General features: G+C 43.9%; 1 protein-coding gene across 1 annotated transcript in view; it reads right to left on the minus strand.

Moving 5' to 3' along the window:
• LOC126236645 (glucose dehydrogenase [FAD, quinone]-like) overlaps window positions 1–23,885 on the minus strand; it is a 209,150-nt gene that overhangs the window by 26,950 nt on the left and 158,315 nt on the right. The window contains exon 5 of the mRNA XM_049946108.1: window positions 2,475–2,763. Within this exon, the coding sequence (XP_049802065.1) occupies window positions 2,475–2,763 (289 nt within the window). The remainder of the gene's footprint in view (window positions 1–2,474; window positions 2,764–23,885) is intronic.

The raw sequence follows: 23,885 nt of genomic DNA on the forward strand, positions 1-23,885 counted from the left end.
GGTTCTATAGAAGAATTTAAAAAAGTCCATCTGGATCGGAACTAATATTAATTTTTTCTGGTAACTAGTCTCAGTCAAACATGATCATTTACAGACCACTAACTCCGTGTCATGTTTCACTGAAATCGGTTTCCAAAATAAATAAATATTATTAGCGATCTTATTTATGGCTTCTTCCGTCGCTTCTCGATACAAGAATTCCTTATTGAGGGCTGAATAACACATAGGCAGTTTTTTGTTCTTCTGATTTTTATTTGTATAAACTAGTTTTCGGCTTATTAGGCCATCTTCAGATAAATACTGGCTATTGTTTACAAGGAGCTTGTGTTCCATATCTAGTAGTTATCTGAAGATGGTCTAATAAGCCGAAAACTAGTTCATACAAGTAAACATCAGTAGAACAAAAAACCGCCTAAGTGTTATTCAACCCTCAATTATTGGCGATCTTAACTGTTTTTGTTATGCGGCTTGAGAAGGTCGCTGTCGTTCCAATATGACTTGAAAAACTATCGAAAAATGGGAGAAAGTTAGTGGAAACATATTACAAAATAAACAGGGACTGAAAAGTATAGTCGAAGAGGTATAGACTATATGTGGAAGACCGTTAACAATACAAAGGACAGTAGGTAGGACATCTGCTTTGGCATCTAGGAACAGATAACTTGGAGCTCTAAGGAGCAGCACAGAGAAAAATAGTAGAGGCATAGTTAGAGTAGAATATGTACGTCACAATGTACTACACTACTGGCCATTAAAATTGTTACACCACGAAGATGACGTGCTACACACGTGAAATTTAACCGACAGGAAGAAGATGCTGTGATATGCAAATGATTAGCTTTTCAGAGCATTGACATAAGGATGGCGCCGGTGGCGACACCTACAACGTGCTGACATGAGGAAAGTTTTCAACCGATTTCTCATACACAAACAGCAGTTGACCGGCGTTGCCTGGTGAAACGTTATTGTGACGCCTCGTGTAAGGGGGAGAAATGCATACCATCACGTTTCCGGCTTTGATAAAGATCGGATTGTAGCCTATCGCGATTGCGGCTTATCGCATCGCGACATTGGTGCTCGCGTTGGTCGAGATCCACTGACTGTTAGCAGAATATGGAATTGGTGGGTTCAGGAAGGTAATACGGAACGCAGTGCTGCATCCCAACGGCCTCGTATCACTAGCAGTGGAGATGACAGGCATCTTATCCGCATGGCTGTAACGGGTCGTGCAGCCACCTCTCGATCCCTGAGTCAACAGATGGGGACGAAATCTGCACGAAAAGTTAGATAACGTTTGCAGCAGCATGGACTCTCAGCTCGGAGACCATGGCTGCTGTTGCCTTTGACGCTGCATCACAGACAGGAGCGCCTGCGATGGTGTACTCAACGACGAACCTGGGTGCACGAATGGCAAAACGTCATTTTTTCGGATGAATCCAGGTTCTGTTTACAACATCATGATGGTCGCATCCGTGTTTGGCGACATCGCGGTGAACGCACATTGGAAGCGTGTATTCGTCAACACCATACTGGCGTATCACCCGGCGTGATGGTATGGGGTCCCATTGGTTACACGTCTCGCTTACCTTTTGTTCGCATTGACGGCACTTTGAACAGTGGACGTTTTATTTCAGATGTGTTGCGACCAGTGGCTGTACACTTCATTCAATCCCTGTGTAACCCTACATTTCAGAAGGATAATGCACGACCGCATGTTGCAGGTCCTGTACGGGCCTTTCTGGATACAGAAAATGTACGACTGCTGCCCTGGCCAGCACATTCTCCAGGACTCATACCAACTGAAAACGTCTGGTCAATGGGGGCCGAGTAACTAGTTCGTTACCATACGCCAGTCATTACTCTTGATGATCTGTGGTATCGTGTTGCAGCTGCATGGGCAGCTGTACCTGTACACGCCATCCAAGCTCTGTTTGACTCAATGACCAGGCGTATCAAGGCCGTTATTACGGCCAGAGGTGGTTGTTCTGGGTACTGATTTGTCAGGATCTATGCACCCAAAACTGCGTGAAAATGTAATAACATGTCAGTTCTAGTGTAATATATTTGTCCAATGATAGCCGTTTAAGATCTGCATTTCTTCTTGGTGTAGCAATTTTAATGGCCAGTAGTGTAGTTACGAAGAGATTTAGATCTTAGCTGAAGGCGGGTAAAGCTAATATAGACCATCAAAGAAGTTGAAGAACTAGTGGCGGTAAAAATCATTATGGACACATTCTCAATGTCTCTAAATGATTCTATGGCGGTCTTAGGTGCAGAAACATTAAAACTGGTACTCCAATGACCTAGTTGAAATTTCCCTTTTGCAGTAAGCTAGTGACTGCAACAGCGGTTGGCCTTCCAGTCCGCTACGATATAAGCTGAGCTCTGGGAGGAGGAGCTTCTCGAACTGATCACAAAGTTTCAAGAAGCTACCCTCGGAAACGAGCGGCAGCAGCAGCAGCGTCAGCACTGACCTTGACGCCGACCTTCTCGAGGTCGTCCTTGGGCCCGACGCCGGAGAGCAGCAGCAGCTGCGGCGAGTTGACGGCGCCGGCGCTGAGCACCACCTCCTTGCTGACGGCGGCCGTCTCCTTGGAGGTCTGTCCGCCGGGCCCGCGCACCACGTACTCGACGCCGGTGGCGGCAAGCGTGCGCGGGTCCACCACGACGCGCGTCACCGTCGCGTTCAGCAACACCGTCAGGTTGGGCCGGTCGCGCACCGGCCGCAGGAAGGCGCGCGCGCTGCTCAGCCGGCTGCCGTTCCTGCAGACACGCGCGCACCCATACCGGCGACTCAGTGACGCGAGCTCGCAGCGTCGTTTCCGAGCGTGTTTTAGCAGTGCACATCGCACACGTGGCAGTGAAGCTGTGAACTCGCCGTGAGGACGAGATGAGAGAATTCTGCTCGCCAGTAAACTTGTTGCGGGTCTTGCGGGTCCGCAGCTCGTGGTCGTGCGGTAGCGTTCTCGCTTCCCGCGCCCGGGTTCCCGGGTTCGATTCCCGGCGGGTCTGGGATATTCTCTGCCTCGTGATGACTGGGTGTTGTGTAATGTCCTTAGGTTAGTTAGGTTTAAGTAGTTCTAAGTTCTAGGGGACTGATGACCATAGCTGTTGAGTCCCATAGTGCTCAGAGCCATTTGAACCATTTTGAAACTTGTTGCGATATTGGAAGCACCTCGTTTCTGCTCGCGGATGATAGCATCTCTATGTTCCCTCCTCAGTGATTCTTTAGCTGCTCTAACGCTACCAGTCTGACTGAAAACACTACTGAATATAAAGTTGTCGGAAACAGTCTGAAAGCTTATAAGGATGCAATTTTCTCATTTGATGTCATGGGTGGAGACAGTGGCTGTTATTAGAAGACAAATGGTTCAAATGGCTCTGAGCACTATTGGACTTAACATCTGAGGTCATCAGTCCCCTAGAACCTAGAACTACTTAAACCTAACTAACTTAAGGACATCACACACATCCATGCCCGAGGCAGGATTCGAACCTGCGACCGTAGCGGTCGCGCGGTTCCAAACTGAAGCGCCTAGAACCGCTCGGCCACACCGGCCGGCTTAAGACAAATGTTGATGGTGTTGAGACAGCAACCAGCTACAAATTTATTTTCAGTTCCTTTATTCCAAAGGTTTTCATGCGTTCATTACATGTGGTGCATTTTTTTTACAGATTAATTTTTCCTAAAATATAAATAATGCATAATTGTAAGCACGTCACACAGATGGTTGCGTTACAGATTTGCATAGGATTTGACTTCCGTGAAATGTCGGTTTGTAGTGTTTCTTTTCATAGTTTTCGTCCAACAGATGTGAATACATTCCCACTGCATTCTTATCGTTCCACCCGTAATTTTTCTCACTGAACACTTTATATTTGTCACAGAATGGATTTCTAACACGCACCACATGTTTTGATACACACAAAGTTCTTACAAACATATGAGTGTCAAAGATGCTATGATATATCGTAAAACTATAAAGATGTCCCACGTTTGGAAAAAGATTATATATTCACTTATGCAACTGAAACGTCTTCTACACTAGTACAGAGAGACATTGATTTTTGTGAGTTTTACAGCGAATACCTCTTACATTAATTATAAAGCTGTTCCATACTTTTTTTAGCACTGTATAGATAAGACTGTACATTATTTATTTACATTTAGCATCATGAGAATTGTAGTAACATATAAATTTACTACTTAATATGCAGATAGGCGTAGGAATATTATTTGCTTCGGACGGTGGAAAATAATTTTTGGAAATGTTATAATGTTACGATATATTATAGCATCTTAGACACTGATATGTTTGTAAGCACTTTGTATGTATCAAAACATGTGGTGCGTGTTAGAAATCCATTCTGTGACAAATCTAAAGCGCGACTGCTACGGTCGCAGGTTCGAATCCTGCCTCGGGCATGGATGTGTGTGATGTCCTTAGGTTAGTTAGGTTTAACTAGTTCTAAGTTCCAGGGGACTGATGACCTAAGATGTTAAGTCCCATAGTGCTCAGAGCCATATGAACAAATCTAAAGCGTTCAGTGAGAAAAAATTTACGTGTGCAACGATAAGAATGCAGTCGGAATGTGTTCACATCTGTTGGACGAAAACTATGAAAAGAAACACTACAAACCGACATTTCACGTAAGTCACATCCAATGCAAATCTGTAACGCATCCATCTGTGTGCTCATAATTATGTATTATTTATATTTTAAGACAATTAATCTGTAAAAAACGCACCACATTAATGAAAGCATGAAAACCGTCTGAAGATGAATCGTAATGATTCGAAACCGGTAACGGTACCTTTTGAATAAAAGAACTGAAAATAAATTTGTGGCCGGTTGCTGCCCCAACACCATCAACATTTGCTTATAAGGACGTTGTAGAGCACTGCAGGCTTTGCTGGAAAATAATAATTAAGAAACAAATTCGACACGTTGGTACTTTTCCAACTGAAATAGTATCGAAGTTAGCCAATCAAGACGTAGCGTTCGCAAATTCAAGCAGCCCGCTCGATACAATTAGTGCCAGTTATCCTCACGGCGTAGATGACAGCGCACGAGACCGCTCGGGCTTTACCTAGAGTTTGATCATTGCTACCGTCCCATGTGCAATTTTGGTATCGCTCTCTTGTTTGGTTTTACGAAATTAAGCGAGACCATGTTTGGCGACACCTTCTCTGGCAAGCCGTTTGAATCTGAGCGCTAAGTGACTGTTAGCCTTACTTCAATGCTAATTAACTCGAAAACGGAGCAACACATCGAAGTTTTTCTTAAAAATTATTTCTCAGCGCGGTCTACCCTTCGACACCCTCACGAGGCCTTCAGACTGTTTCTGACTGCCCTGTATATGATTATGAAAGTGCCGGAATCAATCCATGAATCAGGCCATTCCACTATTTTCGCTTAGGCGAAATCACACTGTGGGATCACTGGAGATGAAGCTGCCGATCGCTTAGCCAAAGAAGCTCCTGCCACAGGACTTACCACTTTGTTACACCATGGCGCTAATGCTGTACGGATTTATTTTGCCTTTTGCTTTGGTTCAATGTTACATCGTTGAGCTTCTGTAAATGTGTTTGATTGAATCGATAACACAAAATTGTATACTCTTTTCTTTGTTTAAAACTTTGATGTCGTGGCTTGATATTATGCAATGTAGTATGTCATTTAAATTCTTTGTCCCAATTGGAGGGAGACAAATGTTACTGTATATAATTGTTATATGTGTGTTAATAATTTTTATAGAAATGTCAATATGTGCAAATGTTCTGTTTTATTTAAAATGTTTGTTTGCTGTTATGTAAACTGCTGACCTTCACTTAGGGTTCTTAGTTAGTTTGTATGTAAAAGGTGTAGTGGTTCCCCTCGGGAACGGAACTGTGTAGCGCGCGCAAATTGTTGTTGGCTAGGTAGAAAAGGTGGAACCAAGAGTCAGTAGGGGACGAGCTACCAAACTGTGCACTGACCATGTAAAAGTTGTATATTGTGCTGGTTCCGAGAGAGGCTTTTTCTGTCATTTTTCAGTGCCTCGGATGGATGGACAAATAGGTGGAACGATTCTGGAATTGGTATCCATCATCGCCACCAAGAAGGGATAGAGTCCAGCAATTCTGCCTGCAAATCCACCTGCTAACATGCAGTAGCCACCACATTGAGCAATCACTGTAACGGAATACTATAATAATGTACAGTGAAGGATCAGTTTATTGAATGTTTTAGTGTGCACAAATATAAAAGCACTCCGTCTTCAGGCCACAAATGGCCCATCTGGACCAGCCGACCGCCGTGTCATCCTCAGTGGAGGATGAGGATAGGAGGGGCGTGTGGTCAGCACACCGCTCTCCCGGTCGTTATGATGGTTTTCTTTGACCGGAGCCGCTACTATTCGGTCGAGTAGCTCCTCAATTGGCATCACGAGGCTGAGTGCACCCCGAAAAATGACAACAGCGCATGGCGGCTGGATGGTCACCCATCCAAGTGCCGGCCACGCCCGACAGTGCTTAATTTCGGTGATCTCACGGGAACCGGTGTATCCACTGTGGCAAGGCCGTTGCCACGGGCAAATATAAGGTAACTTATAACTGAATTTATGTACCTACCTTGATTTTTTTCCCTGTCACAACACCTCTCAGGTTCCTCTCCATTTGAACTATGATTACCGAGTGTCCTAGTTTGAAAAAAAAAAATGTAAGCCTCCCAGTGATGGAAGCAGTCCAATTTAAAGTTTTTTTTTGGAGTGTTAAAGTCACCTATTTAATCATTTACTTGAAAGTAGAAGACTGGTAATAAAGATAATTTGCTGATCCTTGTTTCATTGTAGTAAAAGTGGAAAACTGCAATAGTAGAAAGATATATGTTCATTACTGCTAAGTGTTTGTTTCTCTTATGTATCGGAAGTGCATATTAATAGTATAACAGGATCCACAGTTTGTCTGTTGTGCTAATTCCAGGTATAAAGTAACGGAAAGACCACTATTTATGAAAACCATAAATTCTTTATTCAAAAGACAGTGAGAAGTAACCTGTTAGTGAATTCCATTTAACTTTCATTCTAAATAAAATAGTATTTAGTTGAGAGATATTTAACCTGTGACCAGTTCATAAAAATGCATTGAATTGCATTTATAATTATGTCAGCTAGGAAAATATTTGAACAATATTACTGAACCAACGTCCAATTAATGATTCTGCAGTGAATAGTAATAGTAACGTTATAAAGACCATACAGTTTGAATAAGCACTGAAAGTAATAGTGGGTTTCGTTATTTGTTATACTTTTTATGCAAATAGTTTGTGCTGCTCTAACTGTTAGTTCCAACCTTAACGTGAACATATGCAGGTGTCAGAGTTCATTGCACTCGCGTGTGGTAAAATATAGGTTGTGTTATCCGTTAAAGTTACTCATACCTACTTTCTTTAACAAGAACGTTAATATTTCTCTTGCCTAATTAGGCTGACGACCGTTTTTCCTTATTCTTTAAACAGTGTAGTTAGGTAAAATATTATTTGTTACTGTTTGAATATTTACGTAATTCTGATTTTCACTTACGATAAGCCACCTCCGTTAGGCACAACACGGTCAACATAACAAAATTCCTCTCAGAGGGTAACACTGCTCTGTTGCTTTATACCATAATTGCTTTCATAAGATAGTTTTATTTCACAACATTCCTCCAACTTTAGGGTTATGGTATAGCAGGCGGTAGTGTTATAACTTGAACTGGAATCCCAAGCGCAGGCCACCGATATGTCCTACAGGAAGCATGACAGAATGGGAGGGAACAATAAGACACAAAGGCACGAGGTAAGCATAATTTACTAGTCGGTCCCCTATTCCATGACATCTCGTACAAATACAGTGCCTAGGTACCTCCTGTCTCTACTGGCCAGACACAAATTTAGCCACGAATGTTTCCACAAACATCTTCAAGGGTCTCCGCAACGCAGATACACCATTTCGCTCTTGTGAAGGAGAAGAGAACGCGCAAGAGTATAGACTATGTGCAAGTACTACAACGCTTTTACAAGAACTTGTGACGCTCGGTCAAAGGTCGTCAGCCTGTGCGACAGGTTTCTTAATCACACAAATTCACGGACTTCTCTACGTGATGTAGAGACTGACTGTTGCTGCAGATATCCACCTCGATCACTGACACATCACTGACAATGGGCTGTGCAAAAGTGTTCTGCAACACTTCAGTTTACAACGATTATTTGATATTTGTAAGTACGTATGTTCTGTCTACAAAATGCAAGCATGAGGTGGCTGTGCCACGTAAAGTAAAGGCCAGTATCTTTAGCAAAAAAAAAAAAAAAAAAAAAGTTGTCGTAACATAGAGCGGTGCAACAGCTGCCGGCAACCATGCATGTACGTAGCCTGTTTGGGTGCGGAATGAAGAACTACCCTGAAATATGGCACATACCTCTTTTCGAGAACCTTGATAAGACTGATAAAACAGTTCATGGATACAAGTGTGTAAAAATTATTGTCACGCTTTTGCTGTTGAAACTGGATTGGGACAGAAATGATACAGGTAATCATCACTCTTAAACTATCTGTGTTTGATTCGTGTGGTGGAGATTTTGGTTTTCTGATGTAATTCAAAACTTTAAACAGCCCTAATTAACAAATATTTCATTCGATGAAGAGAGTCTTCTCATTTGAATGTACAAACCTTGAGTCAATAATAGTTTAAAATACAGTGTTTAGTGGATATAACTACAGATAGGCGTATTTCTATTGGTGACTGGACGATGTACTGAACAACATTCCGTCAGTATTTACATCATTTTAGGATTAATAAATAGCTTTTATAAGTCGAATGTTTCTTGGTTGGGTAGTACCTCCAAGTATGTGTGGCTACGGCAAGGCATTAATGCTTATTTTCTACTGGGCAGCACGTCAGGTGTTGAAGTGTGGGGGCATGGATGCAAAACGACATACTGACAGGCGTGGTGGAGCAGTAACGACCTGGCAGAAAACATAACGTCGTAAAGTCTGTGAATTGTTTGTGGGAAGACTGTTCGGCTCAGAGTAAATACAACTAACACATTGATGTGTGTACATATTAAGGTACCACAAATAAAAATATTTACACTTGTACCCGTTATACTCTGTATATTCTCTTATTTCAGCTGATTCGGTGTAATCACTGGTTTACCGTACAGCAGCCATACTGCCTGCCTTTCTCTGCCATACAGGTTGCCTTACAGTTCAGTACAGGAGCGCGGTTATCGCTGAGATGTCGCTGTGTCTGTACTGAAACGATTTCTAACGCTGCGACATCACTGCAGGCTAGCACAGTTGTTACTCGGTCGTTTGCATCGAGCACCATGGTGCTTGATGTGACGGAGAACCTGTTGCGACTATCTTCCCTCTCTCTCTCTCTCTCTCTCTCTCTCTCTGTTTTCCAAACACTTAAGCAGTGAAATCTCCAAGAGTAACCAAAAAAATTCACTATCCTGGTCACGTAAGTGGTCATCAGGTCTGAAACAGATCAACGACGCGTTGGACCCGAAGTCTTGAATTCAGTTCAGTTTACAACACGCCCTGTGCAAAAAAAATGGTTCAAATGGCTCTGAGCACTATGGGACTCAACTGCTGAGGTCATTAGTCCCCTAGAACTTAGAACTAGTTAAACCGAACTAACCTAAGGACATCACAAACATCCATGCCCAAGGCAGGATTCGAACCTGCGACCGTAGCGGTCTTGCGGTTCCAGACTGCAGCGCCTTTAACCGCACGGCCACTTCGGCCGGCCTGCCCTGTGCAAAGTTTCCATTTTAAGATAAGATGACAGCTCCAAAGCCAAAACTCCTAATCAATTTAAGTAACTCTGAATGTGGGCATCAATTTAGACGGATAAAATATTGGTTTTTAAGCCGCGTCGATTCCAATAAAATACTTGAGCTATCGATGGCTGACTCCGCCATCGTCGTCAGGAGTAAAACTATTGACTGGCATGACTGGCAATATTTCCCGATTACATAGGTATATATAGGACTGGAACTATTTCCTGCTTATATAGGTATATAAGCGGGAAATAGTGCCAGTCCTGGCAGTCAATGGTTTAACTCCTGACGACGAAGGTGGAGTCAACCATAGAAAGCTTGAGAATTCTATTGGAATGGACGCGGCTTGAAAACCGATAAGATTTTATCCTGTCATGCCGCCTCAAAAGACTCCGAGGACACAGAGCTTATTTAGATAGTTAATTCTCCGACTCCCTCCGAAGATCATAGAGATCTAATTTCGTAAATGTGGAAGATGTCTAGCATTCTCATGCCCAGGCTTTCCCATGCGGAATCACAGAATTCAACCAAAGTGCTGCAGGAAACAAAGAAAAAAATCGGGTCACGATTCAGGAAGGTGAAAGAATGGTTCACCTAAATATGCTGTGCATCCGCTGTATGGTACGTGGTAGAAGGTACATGTCGTCGATCCATCCAGCTACATCTACATCTACACCCCGCAAGCAAATAACTGTGTGTTGCTTTATGTGTCTCTGTCATTTCCCTGTTTTGCTGTTCCAGACCCGAATAGTTCGAAGGAAGAACGATTACTGGCAAGGCTCCGTATGAGCTCGAGTCACCCTTTTTTATCGTCATGGCCTTTAAGCGAGATGTACATAGGAGGAAGCGGCATAATGGTTGACTATTCTCGGAAATATAACTGTAAACCACACAGTCATGCAGAACGACTCTCTTGAAGCGTCTGCCACTGGAATTGGCTGAGCCTCTTCATGACGCTTTCGCGCTTCCTTCTCTATTTCCTCTATCGATCCTATCTAGTATGGGCCCCAGACTGAAGACTAATAATCATGCATTGGTCGAAATAAGGTTTTGTAAGCTACATTCTTTGCGGGTGGCCTACATTTACTGAGGGCTCTTCCACTGAACGTCAGTAGGATATCTCCGTCCAGCAGAGCACTGGTCATTTATGAGAGTTGTTATTTCTCTAATATAGGGTGGGGTACATAAAAGTGACCCGGACGTGCGGATACCATTGATCGTGAATTTGTGGTGGCATTAACGGAGGAACAAGAGACCTACAGTTGCTTCCAACAGGATAGGGCAACTGTCTATACAGCCAGCAGAAACCTGGAGCACATTTAGACAGTCTCCACGACCGGTAGAGTTGTTAGCAGAGGTCAGTCTAGTCGTGGCCCTAGCTAGTCACCAGATCTGTAAGTGTTCGATTACTTTGTGCGGGGAGTCTTCAAGTTTATGGTGTATCGCAACAACCCTCAAAAGTTCAGGAACTGCAGCGGAACATTTCGGATAATATTGGAGCAATTCGAGCAGTACACCTTCGATCCGCCTTTAGTAACTCGCTGACTAGGCCGCAAAAGTGCCAAGAGATGAATGTTGGTCACTTTCAACATCTGCTATAGTCAGGTTAGTTCTGCATTTCGCCTGCCGAAATGGCCGAGCGGTTCTAGGCGCTTCAGTATGGAACCGCGCGACCGCTACGGTCACAATTTCGAATCCTGCCCCGGGCATGGATGTTTGTGATGTCCTTAGGTTAGTTAGGTTTAAGTAGTTCTAAGTTCTAGGTGACTGATGACCTCTGATGTGAAGTCCCATAGTGCTCAGAGCCATATGAACCTTTTTTTTCTGCACATACTTTCCTCTGCAGTGTTTCTTTGTGCCCTGGAACTCTGTTCTCGGGGCCAATTTTATTTGCCCCCTGCCCTCTACCTCTGTATTGTTATGTTACTGCGGGATACGTATATGCATGTTTGTAGGATATTGGTAGATTCATGTACGAAAGCATTAACTTAGAAACTTTGAAGCTGTCTCGTGAGACTTTAAATATGTGTGTTTGCCTGTTTAGACGTTTAACACTTTCCCGGAAGCATAACCCCTAACCCTTCTAGCAGCTTTCTTTAAGTCACTGTTATTCCCTGATAAATCAATGTGACAGGGATCTCATACACTACTGGCCATTAAAATTGCTACACCAACAAGAAATGCAGTTGATAAACGGGTATTCATTGGACAAATATATTATATTAGAACTGACATGTGATTACATTTTCACGCAATTTGGGTGCATACCGGCCTTGATACGCCTGGGCAATGAGTCAAACAGAGCTTGGATGGCGTGTACAGGTACAGCTCCACATGCAGCTTCAACACGATACCACAGTTCATCGAGAGTAGTGACTGGCTTATTGTGACGAGCCAGTTGCTCGGCTACCATTGACCAGAAGTTTTCATTTGGGGAGAGATCTGGGGAATGTGCTGGCCAGGGCAGCAGTCGATGAAACATGCGGTCGTGCATTATCCTGCTGAAATATAGTGTTTCGCAGGGATTGAGTGAAGGGTAGCGCCACGGGTCGTAACACATCTTACATGTAACGTCCACTATTCAAAGTGCCGTCAATGCGAACAAGAAGTGACCGAGACGTGTAACCAATGGCACCCCATACCAACACGCCGGGTGATACGCCAGTATGGCGATGACGAATACATGATTCCAAAGTGCGTTCACCGCGGTGTCGCCAAACACGGATGCGAGCATCATGATGCTGTAAACAGAACCTGGATTCATCCGAAAAATTGATATTTTGCCATTCGTGCACCCAGGTTCGTCGTTGAGTACACCATCGCAGGCGCTCCTGTCTGCAGCGTCAAGGGTAACAGCAGCCATGGTCTCCGAGCTGATAATCCATGCTGCTGCATACGTCGTCGAACTGTTCGTGCAGATGGTTGTTGTCTTGCAAACGTCCCCATCTGTTGACTCAGGGATCGAGACGTGGCTGCACGATCCGTTACAGCCATGCGGATAAGATGCCTGTCATCTCGACTGCTCGTGATACTAGGCCGTTGGGATCCAGCACGGAGTTCCGTATTACCCTCCCGAACCCACCAATTCCATATTCTGCTAACAGTCATTGGATCTCGACCAACGCGGGCAGCAATGTCGCGATACTATAAACCGCAATCGCGATAGCCTACAATCCGACCTTTATCAAAGTCGGAAACGTGATGGTACGCATTTCTCCTCCATACACGAGGCATCACAATAACGTTTCATCAGGCAACGCCGGTCAACAACTGTTTGTGTATGAGAAATCGGTTGGAAACTTTCCTCGTGTCAGCACGTTGTAGGTGTCGCCACCGGCGCCAACCTTGTGTGAATGCTCTGAAAAGCTAATCATTTACATATCACAGCATCTTCTTCCTGGCCGGCCGAAGTGGCCGTGCGGTTAAAGGCGCTGCAGTCTGGAACCGCAAGACCGCTACGGTCGCAGGTTCGAATCCTGCCTCGGGCATGGATGTTTGTGATGTCCTTAGGTTAGTTAGGTTTAACTAGTTCTAAGTTCTAGGGGACTAATGACCTCAGCAGTTGAGTCCCATAGTGCTCAGAGCCATCTTCTTCCTGTCGGTTAAATTTCGCGTCTCTAGCAGGTCATCTTCGTGGTGTAGAAATTTTAATGGCCAGTAGTGTATGTTCTATTACTACTGCGATAAAAGTCGGTAAAACATTATCTATTTCACAATATTATATTGAGAAACTGTTGTTCCGGATGTGATATATATATCACATCCGGAAGGAATGGTATTACGAGAAAAGACCGAAGGTATTATTTGCATTCAAGACCCAATATAATCTTGATATTTTTACGGAGGTAACGTAATAGCGAGCAATTAAAATTTCCGAGTGGTTCAAATGGTTCAAATGGCTCAGAGCACTATGGGACTTAACATCTGTGGTCATCAGTCCCCTAGAACTTAGAACTACTTAAACCTAACTAACCTAAGGACATCACACACATCCATGCCCGAGGCAGGATTCGAACCTGCGACCGTAGCAGTCGCGCGGTTCCGGACAGAGCGCCTAGAACTGCACGGCCACCGCGGCCGGCTTCCGAGTGGTGATAGATGATTTATCTCGATGTATTTCAGTTCTATACGTATTTACAACCAAATTGTGAAAAACGGAATATCTCAGCTAAATTGGACGCGATGAACGGAGAAGTTCAAACCCATTAACCTTTTAGTTATATCAGGCATGCTTCGGTGGGATTCTTTCAGTACAGATTGTGAGTGTGTTTACATGACGGGTACAGATCCGAAGTGAGCTTAAGAACTTGCTGCGTTTCGGTTACATGACCGAGGTGGAGTCGGAAAGCGACTGTACAGTAGGGTACGGGTTACAACGCCATCTCATAAAATCAAGAGTCGCTTTAGAACGATCGAGCAGAAGCGTTGCCTAGTAACAAGTTAGACGCCACACCGCCGCCACAGCTGGAACACGACTATACGGCACGGCGCATTACACGCAGCGGCCGTATTCTTGAGGAGTGCATAATCAGGGCTCGGGCAGAAACTGCGCTCTCTCATTACTCGGCCGGCGACTGCCTGCTCCAGCCCCGGCAAAAGAGTTCCGCGCACCCGCTGTGGCACGTGTCCATTATCCGGCGGGTGCTGCCCGGAATCGTGATCCCCGACTGCGCATAATTGCGCAGTTTCAGAGGCAGGTGCTCGCCGGCTGACGGGAAAGGTCAAGGTGCCGCAGAGGGGTCGCGGCTAATTAAGGACCCCCGCACTGTAATCGTCATCCATCAGGGACTCTACCGAACTGCGGCCCACACGCACAAGTTTCCGTTACGAGCCACGTTACCTACGGCTGGGCGAAACGATAGCCTCAGTATTCCTGTCGCATGTAGAGTGGACATAATTAAATGGATTAACAGACAGTATTTCAAAAACCAACGTATGAAGAGTGCCTGCGGACACGACATATACGCAACGTAACAACAATCTCCAGACGGTGGACAGCTATACCCACAGTAACAGCAACAACAGTGACACTGAAGAGGATGAGGAGTGTAGGAATATGTAATGTAACAATAAATAAGACACCGAGAATTATGAAACAAACATAACATGCCAATATGTACTGACAAATCGTATCAGTCAAATAATAATTAAGGATCGCAAATACCAGAGTAAGGTCCTGGCAATCTAGCCAAGAAAGCTCGCAGTTTTGCACGTGGATGATTACCTAATGTTAATACAAAGGATTAGTAATGCCGTTTTGTTACGACTGGCGTCAACAGCTCGAAGAACCCATTCCGAGGTATTCACGGCCAGCCACAATGAGTGTTGGCACTAACAAATCTCTCCTCTGTCTTATCATCTTTTTACATTCTTCTTGAAGGAACCAAATTTAATTTATATTTCAATCTCAAAATATTTCTTATTTTTTTAAAGGTGTTTATTCCGTGTCAAAAGTTGCAGAACTGTAATAACTAGGGCCTGTTTGAAAGAAAACTTTGACAGATCTTTAAATTTGCAACAAATAAATAACATAGGGTCTCAGTGAACTCAGTCTCTCATTGAGACGAACTCATTTTCTCCGACACCTTATTTCACATAAGGATATGATGTGGTGATGTAAGGAGGGCGCTTAAGATACGGTATTTTTCTCTGTAACGTTCAAAATAATAAGTGAGAGCAATATTCACGAGAGCATGCTGACAAGTAATAACTCCAAATTTCTTATATGAAAACTCTTAGAGATTTTTAACAAAACTAGCGTTATTAACGTTCTACATCTTTGTTCTTGATGACTATATATTCATTTCTCAACATAGTCACCCTGAGGGTGAGCGTACTGCTCCCATTCAGAAACCAGTTTATTAGACCGTCCCTGCAGAATGTTTGAGTTTGTTGACAGAGCTACAACCTCACCTCTGCTTCCACCTCTTCATCACTATCAAAGTGAAGCTCTCGAATGAATTCTTTAATTTTTGAAACAGATAAAAATAGGATATACCCAAGTCGGGACTGTGGAGGATAATCAACGACACTGAACCCAAGACGTCGGACTTCTGCAGATGTCGAAGCGGTCGTGTGTGTTCTGGAACTGTGATGCTGAATTTTAGTCAACTTTAGTCAGAGAGATAGAAAGTTAATGGTGAATGCAAAACGCCATTGATAATTGACTGCGTTCATATGCATGTTGTGGAGCCAAGATGTTCTTTGAAGACAGGTTTTCACACGAATGCCCATTTTTCTCAATGCACAACTCAGTGAGCCTTCTAAACAGGAGGTAAATTTGTGGTGTCGAGGAGAGAGAATCTTCCTAGATGCGTTATTTAAAGCCATCTTTGGTGTTAGGTTCGGTGACATCAGGACCATACTTTAGATAGTCCTCAAAAAAGAAATCAACTCGTGCTAAATCTGGCGACTGTGCGGGCCATCACTGAGAACCACGGCTTCCTAATCATCTCCCCGGAATCTGTTGTACACTTGTGATAACTCATATTTTCTAGGCATGACTTATCAATGCTGTGCTTCCGTCTCTTTTGTGAAATTCATAGAAACCTGATTTAAATCGATTTGTACACATTTGGTTTACATATATCACCTGCACGATTGAAAAAAATGATGTCCTATTAAAAAAAAATATTATATATAGTTGCTGTCATTAGGTAAAATATATAAGTAACTAGTTGCTGTAACTACGTAAAAGAGGTAAATAAATTACGTTCATATAAACAGTAACATCTCTTAAGTTCCCTACCGAAATGAATATTCCTTGCGCTTATTATATTGTAGGCCAATGCAATACCCCGCACTTCAGTCCACAACAAAAACGTTTTGAGGAACATAGGGTTGCTTGACTACCCTGTCACCAATAGAACAACTCTTGAGTGCGATGAACATCCAGCCAACCTTCTCGGTGTGGCCGAGCGGTTCTAGGCGCTTCAGTCCGGAACCGCGCTGCTGCTGCAGTCGCAGTTTCGAATCCTGCCTCGGGCATGGATGTGTGTGATGTCCTTAGGTTAGTTAGGTTTAAGTAGGTCTAAGTCTAGGGGACTGATGACCTCAGATGTTAAGTCCCACAGCTCTTAGACGCCTTTGAACCCATTTTTTGCCAACGATCTTCATGAGCGAGCAGACATACCATGTGCTGCAGCCGTGGCAAGAATTTCCCCAAGATGACATTCGGAAGGTCTTTGCTTCTACGTCATAACGAATGCAAGACTGCATCTAACCTGACGGAGCGTAAAGAGCAATCACAATGAACTAAAACATATGATACATTACAGAAAATTCTCGTGTAATAGCAAAACATTTATAAGCCTTTCGATATGATGCCCTTTCGTCGGATTGTGTGACAGTTTGTATGCTCATTAAACCTTTTCGCTGTGTACACCCCGTCCCAAAATATCCAAAACCCGATGTGATTACCGCGAACTGATTTCGGTACCTGCATTAGCAGACAGCAATGCTAATCATTTCAGCTCCAGTAGTTTGAGGAGCAATAGTTTTGCGATCATTGACGAAATTAAAAGGAATGTGTTCTACGCTTCCTGGGTGACTCAATCAGTGGCTATGACTCAGCTTATGAAACTAGTGCCGTGTCTGGCTTACGACAGAGTCAAAAGGCTCTGTAAACCGAAGAAGCAAATCGGCACCGAGATCTAAAGATGGTCACTGCTGGTCGAACCAGTAGCCTAAGGGCCAAAAGTTTTGTGTTCATTGACAGTGAGGAAATAAAGGAAAATTATTCTTAAATGTCCATGTTTTGTAGGCTACGTGATAACTCTTTTGCGAACACTGACAAGCTAGAGGTAAATACTTGTAGTACATTTGTCGTCTTAGCATCCGGGACTCTCCAATAGGATGAAGGAACTCATGATTTAAAACGCTTGAATGACCTCCCAAAACACAAAAATTCTTAAAAAGCGAAGGTCTACAAAATCCTTATGTACACAGGGCACAGAGCTTGATACTTCTGTTGTGGAGTCAGTGGAAGACTTTCACAACGGATGAGGACACTTCGTAATCAGCAAAGGATGAAAGACGACGAGCATCCGTTTCGCGCAAGTTTCCTAACTGGCTTCGCTGCTGATAGGAGACCGCGTAATGTAGCCGACCGCAGTGCGTCCTGCCACGCGGTGTTTACCCAATGATGAGAGCGCAGATTTCGAGTACAGTGAGCGTCACAATACCATCACACCTCCCAAACAGATTGTCACAATCACTGTCACTTGTAACCGTTATCTTTCCAGCTTGAGAGTGTGGAGGAAGGCAGGGAAAGCACAGAATACACTGAGGTGACAAAAGTCACAGCATAACGATATCCACATACACAGATGGAGGTAATACTGCGTACATAAGGCACGAAAGTTCAAAAATGGCTTTAACCACTATGGTACTTAACATCTGAGGTCATGAGTCCCCTAGACTTAGAACTACTTAAGCCTAACTAACCTAAGGACATCACACACATCCATGCCCGAGGCAGAATTCGAACCTGCGACCGTAGCAGCCGCGTGGTTCCGGACTGAAGCGCCTAGATCCGCTTGGCCACCGCGGCCTGCAAGGCACGAAAGGTCAGTGCATTGATGAAGCTGCCATTTCTACTCAGGTCATTCATGTAAAAACGTTTCCGACGTAATTATGACCACACGACGTGGATTAACAGTCTTTGAACGCGGAGTAGTAGTTGGAGCTAGACATAAGGGACATTCCATTTCGGAAATCATTATGGAATTCAATATTCCGTGTTCACACAGTGTCAAAAGTGTGCCGACAATGTCAAATTGCAAGCATTACCTCTCACAACGGACAACTCAGTGGCCGACAACCTCCACTTAACAGCCGAGAGCAGCGGTGTTTGCATAGAGTTGTCACTGCTAACGGACAAGCAACACTTCGTCAAATAACTGCAGAAATACATGTGGGACGTACGATTAACGTATCCGTTAGTACAGCGCGGCGAAACATGGCATTAATGGACTACGGCAGTGCTCGACCGACACTAACAGCGAACGTCTCCTCCCCTGGTCTCGTTAGTATATCGCTTGGAACCTAAACAGCAGGAAAACCGTGGCCTGGTCACATGAGTCCCGATTTCAGTTGGTAAGAGCTGATGGTAGAGTACGAGTGTGGCGCAGCCTCTACTAAGACATAGACCCAGCTTATCAACAAAGAACTGTGCGGGCTGGTGACGGCTCCATAATGTTGTCGGCTGTATTTACATGGAACGGACTGGGTCACTGACCGGAAATGTTTATGTTCGGCTATTTGAAGACAGTTTGCAGCCATTCATGAATTTCATGTTCCCAATCAACGATGGATTTTTGCGTGAAGTCACTGGGCCGCAATTGTTCACGATTAGTTTTAAGAACATTCCGGACAATTCGAGCGAATGAATCGGTCACCCAGGTCGCAACATATCGGACATAATCAAGAGTCAGTTTGTGCACAAAATCCTGCATCAACACAGAGACAGTATGTCTCAGTATTTTTGCAGGGGACTTCCAACGACTTGTTGAGTTCACGCCACATCACGTTGCTGCATGCAGCATGCCGGCCAAAAAGAGGTCCGACATGACATCAGAAGGTATCCCAAGACTTTTGTTCTCTCAGAGTATAGTCGTAGTGTTTCTTAATTCCTGTTGTAATTTTCTACCAGTCAAGACTGGTGCCGGAGAGAAATGCTAAGTTAGAGACGAGGCCCAACTTAATTTTGAAAAGACAAGTGCAAAATGCGACCGTTCAATCAAGTTATTCTCTACGGTTAATTGAACGTCGAATTTCGTCTCTCAGAGGCTGCAGGTTCATTGGCGCACAATAAGTGATCTGATGATTTGCTAATCAGTATTTGGATCACGCCATTGGGGAATGGGATCCACGTCAGCATTTTCGCATTTCTTTCAGGAATAGTAGCGAACAAAGCTGATAATTACAAAAAAATTAATACAGAAGAGAAGGTTGGATAGTTAAGTAAATAAATCTGAAAGACATTAACTTAAGTATATGTAAACAAATTCATGGGTCCTAAGAGTTAGCCGGCCGGAGTGGCCGTGCGGTTCTAGGCACTACAGTCTGGAGCCGAGCGACCGCTACGGTCGCAGGTTCGAATCCTGTCTCTGGCATGGATGTGTGTGATGTCCTTAGGTTAGTTATGTTTAATTAGTTCTAAGTTCTAGGCGACTGATGACCTCAGAAGTTAAGTCGCATAGTGCTCAGAGCCCTAAGAGTTAAAGAGATAGATACTTACATGGCGAAAGCTGAAAGATAAAAAACGACGCGAAAATCAAGACATCACATTCCTGGCAGCAGAAAAAAATGTGAAGGCTGCGCCTTCCTTTATAACCAGAGAAAGCCTTACAAGTGCTTGTCAATATTTGTGGACTCTGTGATCCATGTATTTCATGTTTCGTAAACATAAAGAAAGAAAATTTTCTTGGGAATCTTACACCCTCTGAAGTTACATACAAAGAAGGAACAAAAAACGAAATTAGACAAAGTCTTGTCCTTATCCTAGTCTCTGGAACACTAGCACACCCGAAAGGGGAACTAGAAGCGATCGGGACATCGCAATGGCGCAAAGCCAGCATTCGAATGAAGTGATTCTAGGAATCTATAAATTGCCCAGCAGGGATCTTAGCTCTGTTTCTCCAGCATGAGAGTCTAAGCCACAGCTCAGGACCTACTTCAGCGTGATGAAATTTTTTAAAAATAGATAGGACAGGAGAGTGTCAAATCAACTGTTTGCAGCGCCTACCATGAGCATATCATTACTGTGCCACTACATAATGTCGTCCGGCTTACAACGCAACTTATTTCGTAGAGACCAACTGCAGAGGTTTGTAATTAATTTTCACTTTATTTTCGTAAAGCTTGCTGAATTTACTGTCTGTTAAGGACTAGTTGTCCTTCGAAAATCATGTACATTCCTCTGCTGCAAAACTAAAAACTGAGCCCATTACGCCGGCCGAAGTGGCCGTGCGGTTAAAGGCGCTGCAGTCTGGAACCGCAAGACCGCTACGGTCGCAGGTTCGAATCCTGCCTCGGGCATGGATGTTTGTGATGTCTTTAGGTTAGTTCGGTTTAACTAGTTCTAAGTTCTAGGGGACTAATGACCTCAGCAGTTGAGTCCCATAGTGCTCAGAGCCATTTGCCATTTTGAGCCCATTACACTTCTTCACACTTATGAAATTAGCATTGACACGACGTATTTTAACTTTCAATATACACAGGTATGGTTCCAGGTTTGTTAGCCGTGCAGTCGTTAGCTGGTTAAGGGATGAATTTCTACAAAGTCAACACTTTGAGAGATCGTGCTCAAGGAGGGCATGGTTTGGAAGTGCACAAATTTTTGTTTGGCTTCAAGTCACGTGTCGCTAGACCATGAGCGATATCTTGGCAGCAGCCATGTCGTCAGATACGGCAGGCGAAGCTGGACGCTCCGGGTTCAACACTTCTCCAACTGCGAAATGCCTTTCCTCGATCTCCTTATGTCGATTGAGTACTGGAAATCTAATAGAGATTATCGTGACTTTTCTTCTCTTACCACAGTTACTTTATGTCATAATTACTACAACATGACTGCTTTTGAAGTAGAAAACAACAGTTTTCAACAGTATATATGAAGATAGTGACTGTTCTCGAAAGAACAGATACCATTGATGACAGTGTAGCTTCTCTAGAATAAATGATAATTAATTGATACCCTCGGCTGCCGACATGTGTTGTTGATATACCTCGATGGGAACAGCTGAAAATGTGTGCCCCGACCGGGACTCTAACCTGGGATCTCCTGCTTACATGGCAGACGCTCTATCCATTTGAGCCACCGAGGACACAGATAAACAGTCATGGACTGTGCGGCTGGTCCCGGCGGAGGTTCGAGTCCTCCCTCGGGCATGGGTGTGTGTTTGTCCTTAGGATAATTTAGGTTAAATAGTGTGTAAGCTTAGGGTCTGATGACCTTAGCAGTTAAGTCACATAACATTTCAAAAAGAATTTGATCAGGGATTTACAGTCTGGATAACATAAGCATACCCTGATCAAATGTACCAGGACACCTATTAACGGATACTAATATCGAGGTATGTCCATTCTTCGCCCTTATGACGACTTGGACTCCGCTGGGAACACTTTTGACGAGGTTTATTAAGGGCAATCCATTGTTTCTCAATAGACGAAACCAAAGAAGGCAGTGATGTTGAATGCTGTGGTCTGGAGGGGAGCTGACGTTTAAGTGTTGCAAAATGAGCTCCTTTGTGTTAAAGGTCGAGATTTTTGGGCTGGGCAGTCCGTTTAAGAACTGTTGTCGTGCACAAATCATTGTCTCATACGATGCATTGTCACTCTGATACAAACAGTCATCGAATCTGAAGTGTTGCTCTATTGTACGCATCACACAAACCTGTAAAATGTTCATAACCTTCCGCATTTGAGACTTAGACAGCTTTAGAAGAGTTGATATGTCCCTGGCATATATGCTACTCAGGGGAAATCCAATGACTAGTCCACCTTAGAAGTCACTGAGCTCTACTGCCCGAACAATTCTGCCATTGCTGCGTCACAACACAATACTCCCTGTCTCCTTTTCTACAGGCGGCTCCGTCTCTGGTGACATCTATTGGTCAATTCCGCATTGTATATGAGAGAACAGAGACTTTTAATCAGATAGTTCATGGTCGAGTCACATCGTGATGTTCCGAAAGATGATTTGTAGAAACGTTGTTTTGAATGAAATTTTATATTTCAAAACCGGTTGTGCCAGGAAAAAAGAATACTAAAGCAAATAAGTGTTACAAGGGCAGAAAATTCTCTACGTTCATTATTTTGGAGCTCCGGTAACGTAGTTGGGAAGAATTAAAGTACACTGTCTGTACTGTGCGCTGGAGCATAGATAATAATCTGTCTCAAAAAGCATTTAGGATTTATCAGGAAAGTCCTGCTAAATAGTCTGCAGTGACTTCATAGTAATTGAAGGATCTACCTAGTGTGTATAGGTTTTGATTCCGGCAGTGCAGATCCCGCTTTCAATCTCAGGTAGGAGCGGGGATATTTTGTCGTTCACTCTCTCCAAAACGGCCCCAGGTCAGTTCAGCCTGTTACAATACGGAGTACGGGGGTTCTTTCCTGGAGGTAAAGGGGGGCCAGGACTATGGGCTTCCATCCTTTCCATTCCTACTGCCGCGGAGGGAGAAAGACAGCACCCTACCTGCATTCAGGTCAGAAACGTGTCCACGTGTTCAGCACTACAGATTTTACCTATTGTAGGATCACATTTAGTTCCTAAGCAATTGCATGAATGTGTGCAGCAAGTAAACGATTCCCTATGGAAATTTCTGTTGCTACTGGAACATCGCTGTCAGGTCTTACGAAGAAGAAAACTTGTAAATGGTAGTGCTTCAGCGGAACAGTTCAGCACCTAAGAACACTAGGAGCAAGCAGACTCACGTCTATCGCAGTAACGCAGCAAATCCTACTGTTTATACCTCCGAATGCGGTGGCCAACTGTAGTGCTCGAATAATGAGTTCAGTTTGTTCTACAGGATGGGGCCGATTACCGAAGCGTTACCTTTTCCAGTGAATCTCATCGTTTGTTTCAGAGAGCAATGACAAGAAGGACGTAAGTACCGGAGAGCCAGATGTTGTCGTATTTCTTGGTGCTCTCAAAATCTCAGATACCTTCCGCTACGCCACCTAGCAAAAAAGAAACACTTGCATACGAAAGACGAGGAATGACATGCGACTGGATTCAAGACTTCCTAACTAACAAAATCCAATGTGTCGTCCTCACAGGAGAGATATAATCTGTAAATCCGTTATATTTCGTGATAATGTGTTATAAACTGCCAGTTAGCTTTCACCCTCTCTGAGACTTCTCAGACGACGCAACAGTTCAAAAGCAGTTCACCCCGTTCGAAAATCGTTACGATATTGACGGAAGCTTGCAGACTTTCAGTGTTTGGCCAAGTATCGGCCGCTGATTTTCCACCACAAGTAAATGTAAATGTGCGTTAACAGACTAAGATCCTCCATCGATTGACTACAGAGCCGGTGATTTCTCAGAATCGACAAATACCTAGACATCTGTCT

This window comes from Schistocerca nitens, chromosome 1 (genome assembly GCF_023898315.1).
Source record: "Schistocerca nitens isolate TAMUIC-IGC-003100 chromosome 1, iqSchNite1.1, whole genome shotgun sequence".
Taxonomy (NCBI): domain Eukaryota; kingdom Metazoa; phylum Arthropoda; class Insecta; order Orthoptera; family Acrididae; genus Schistocerca; species Schistocerca nitens.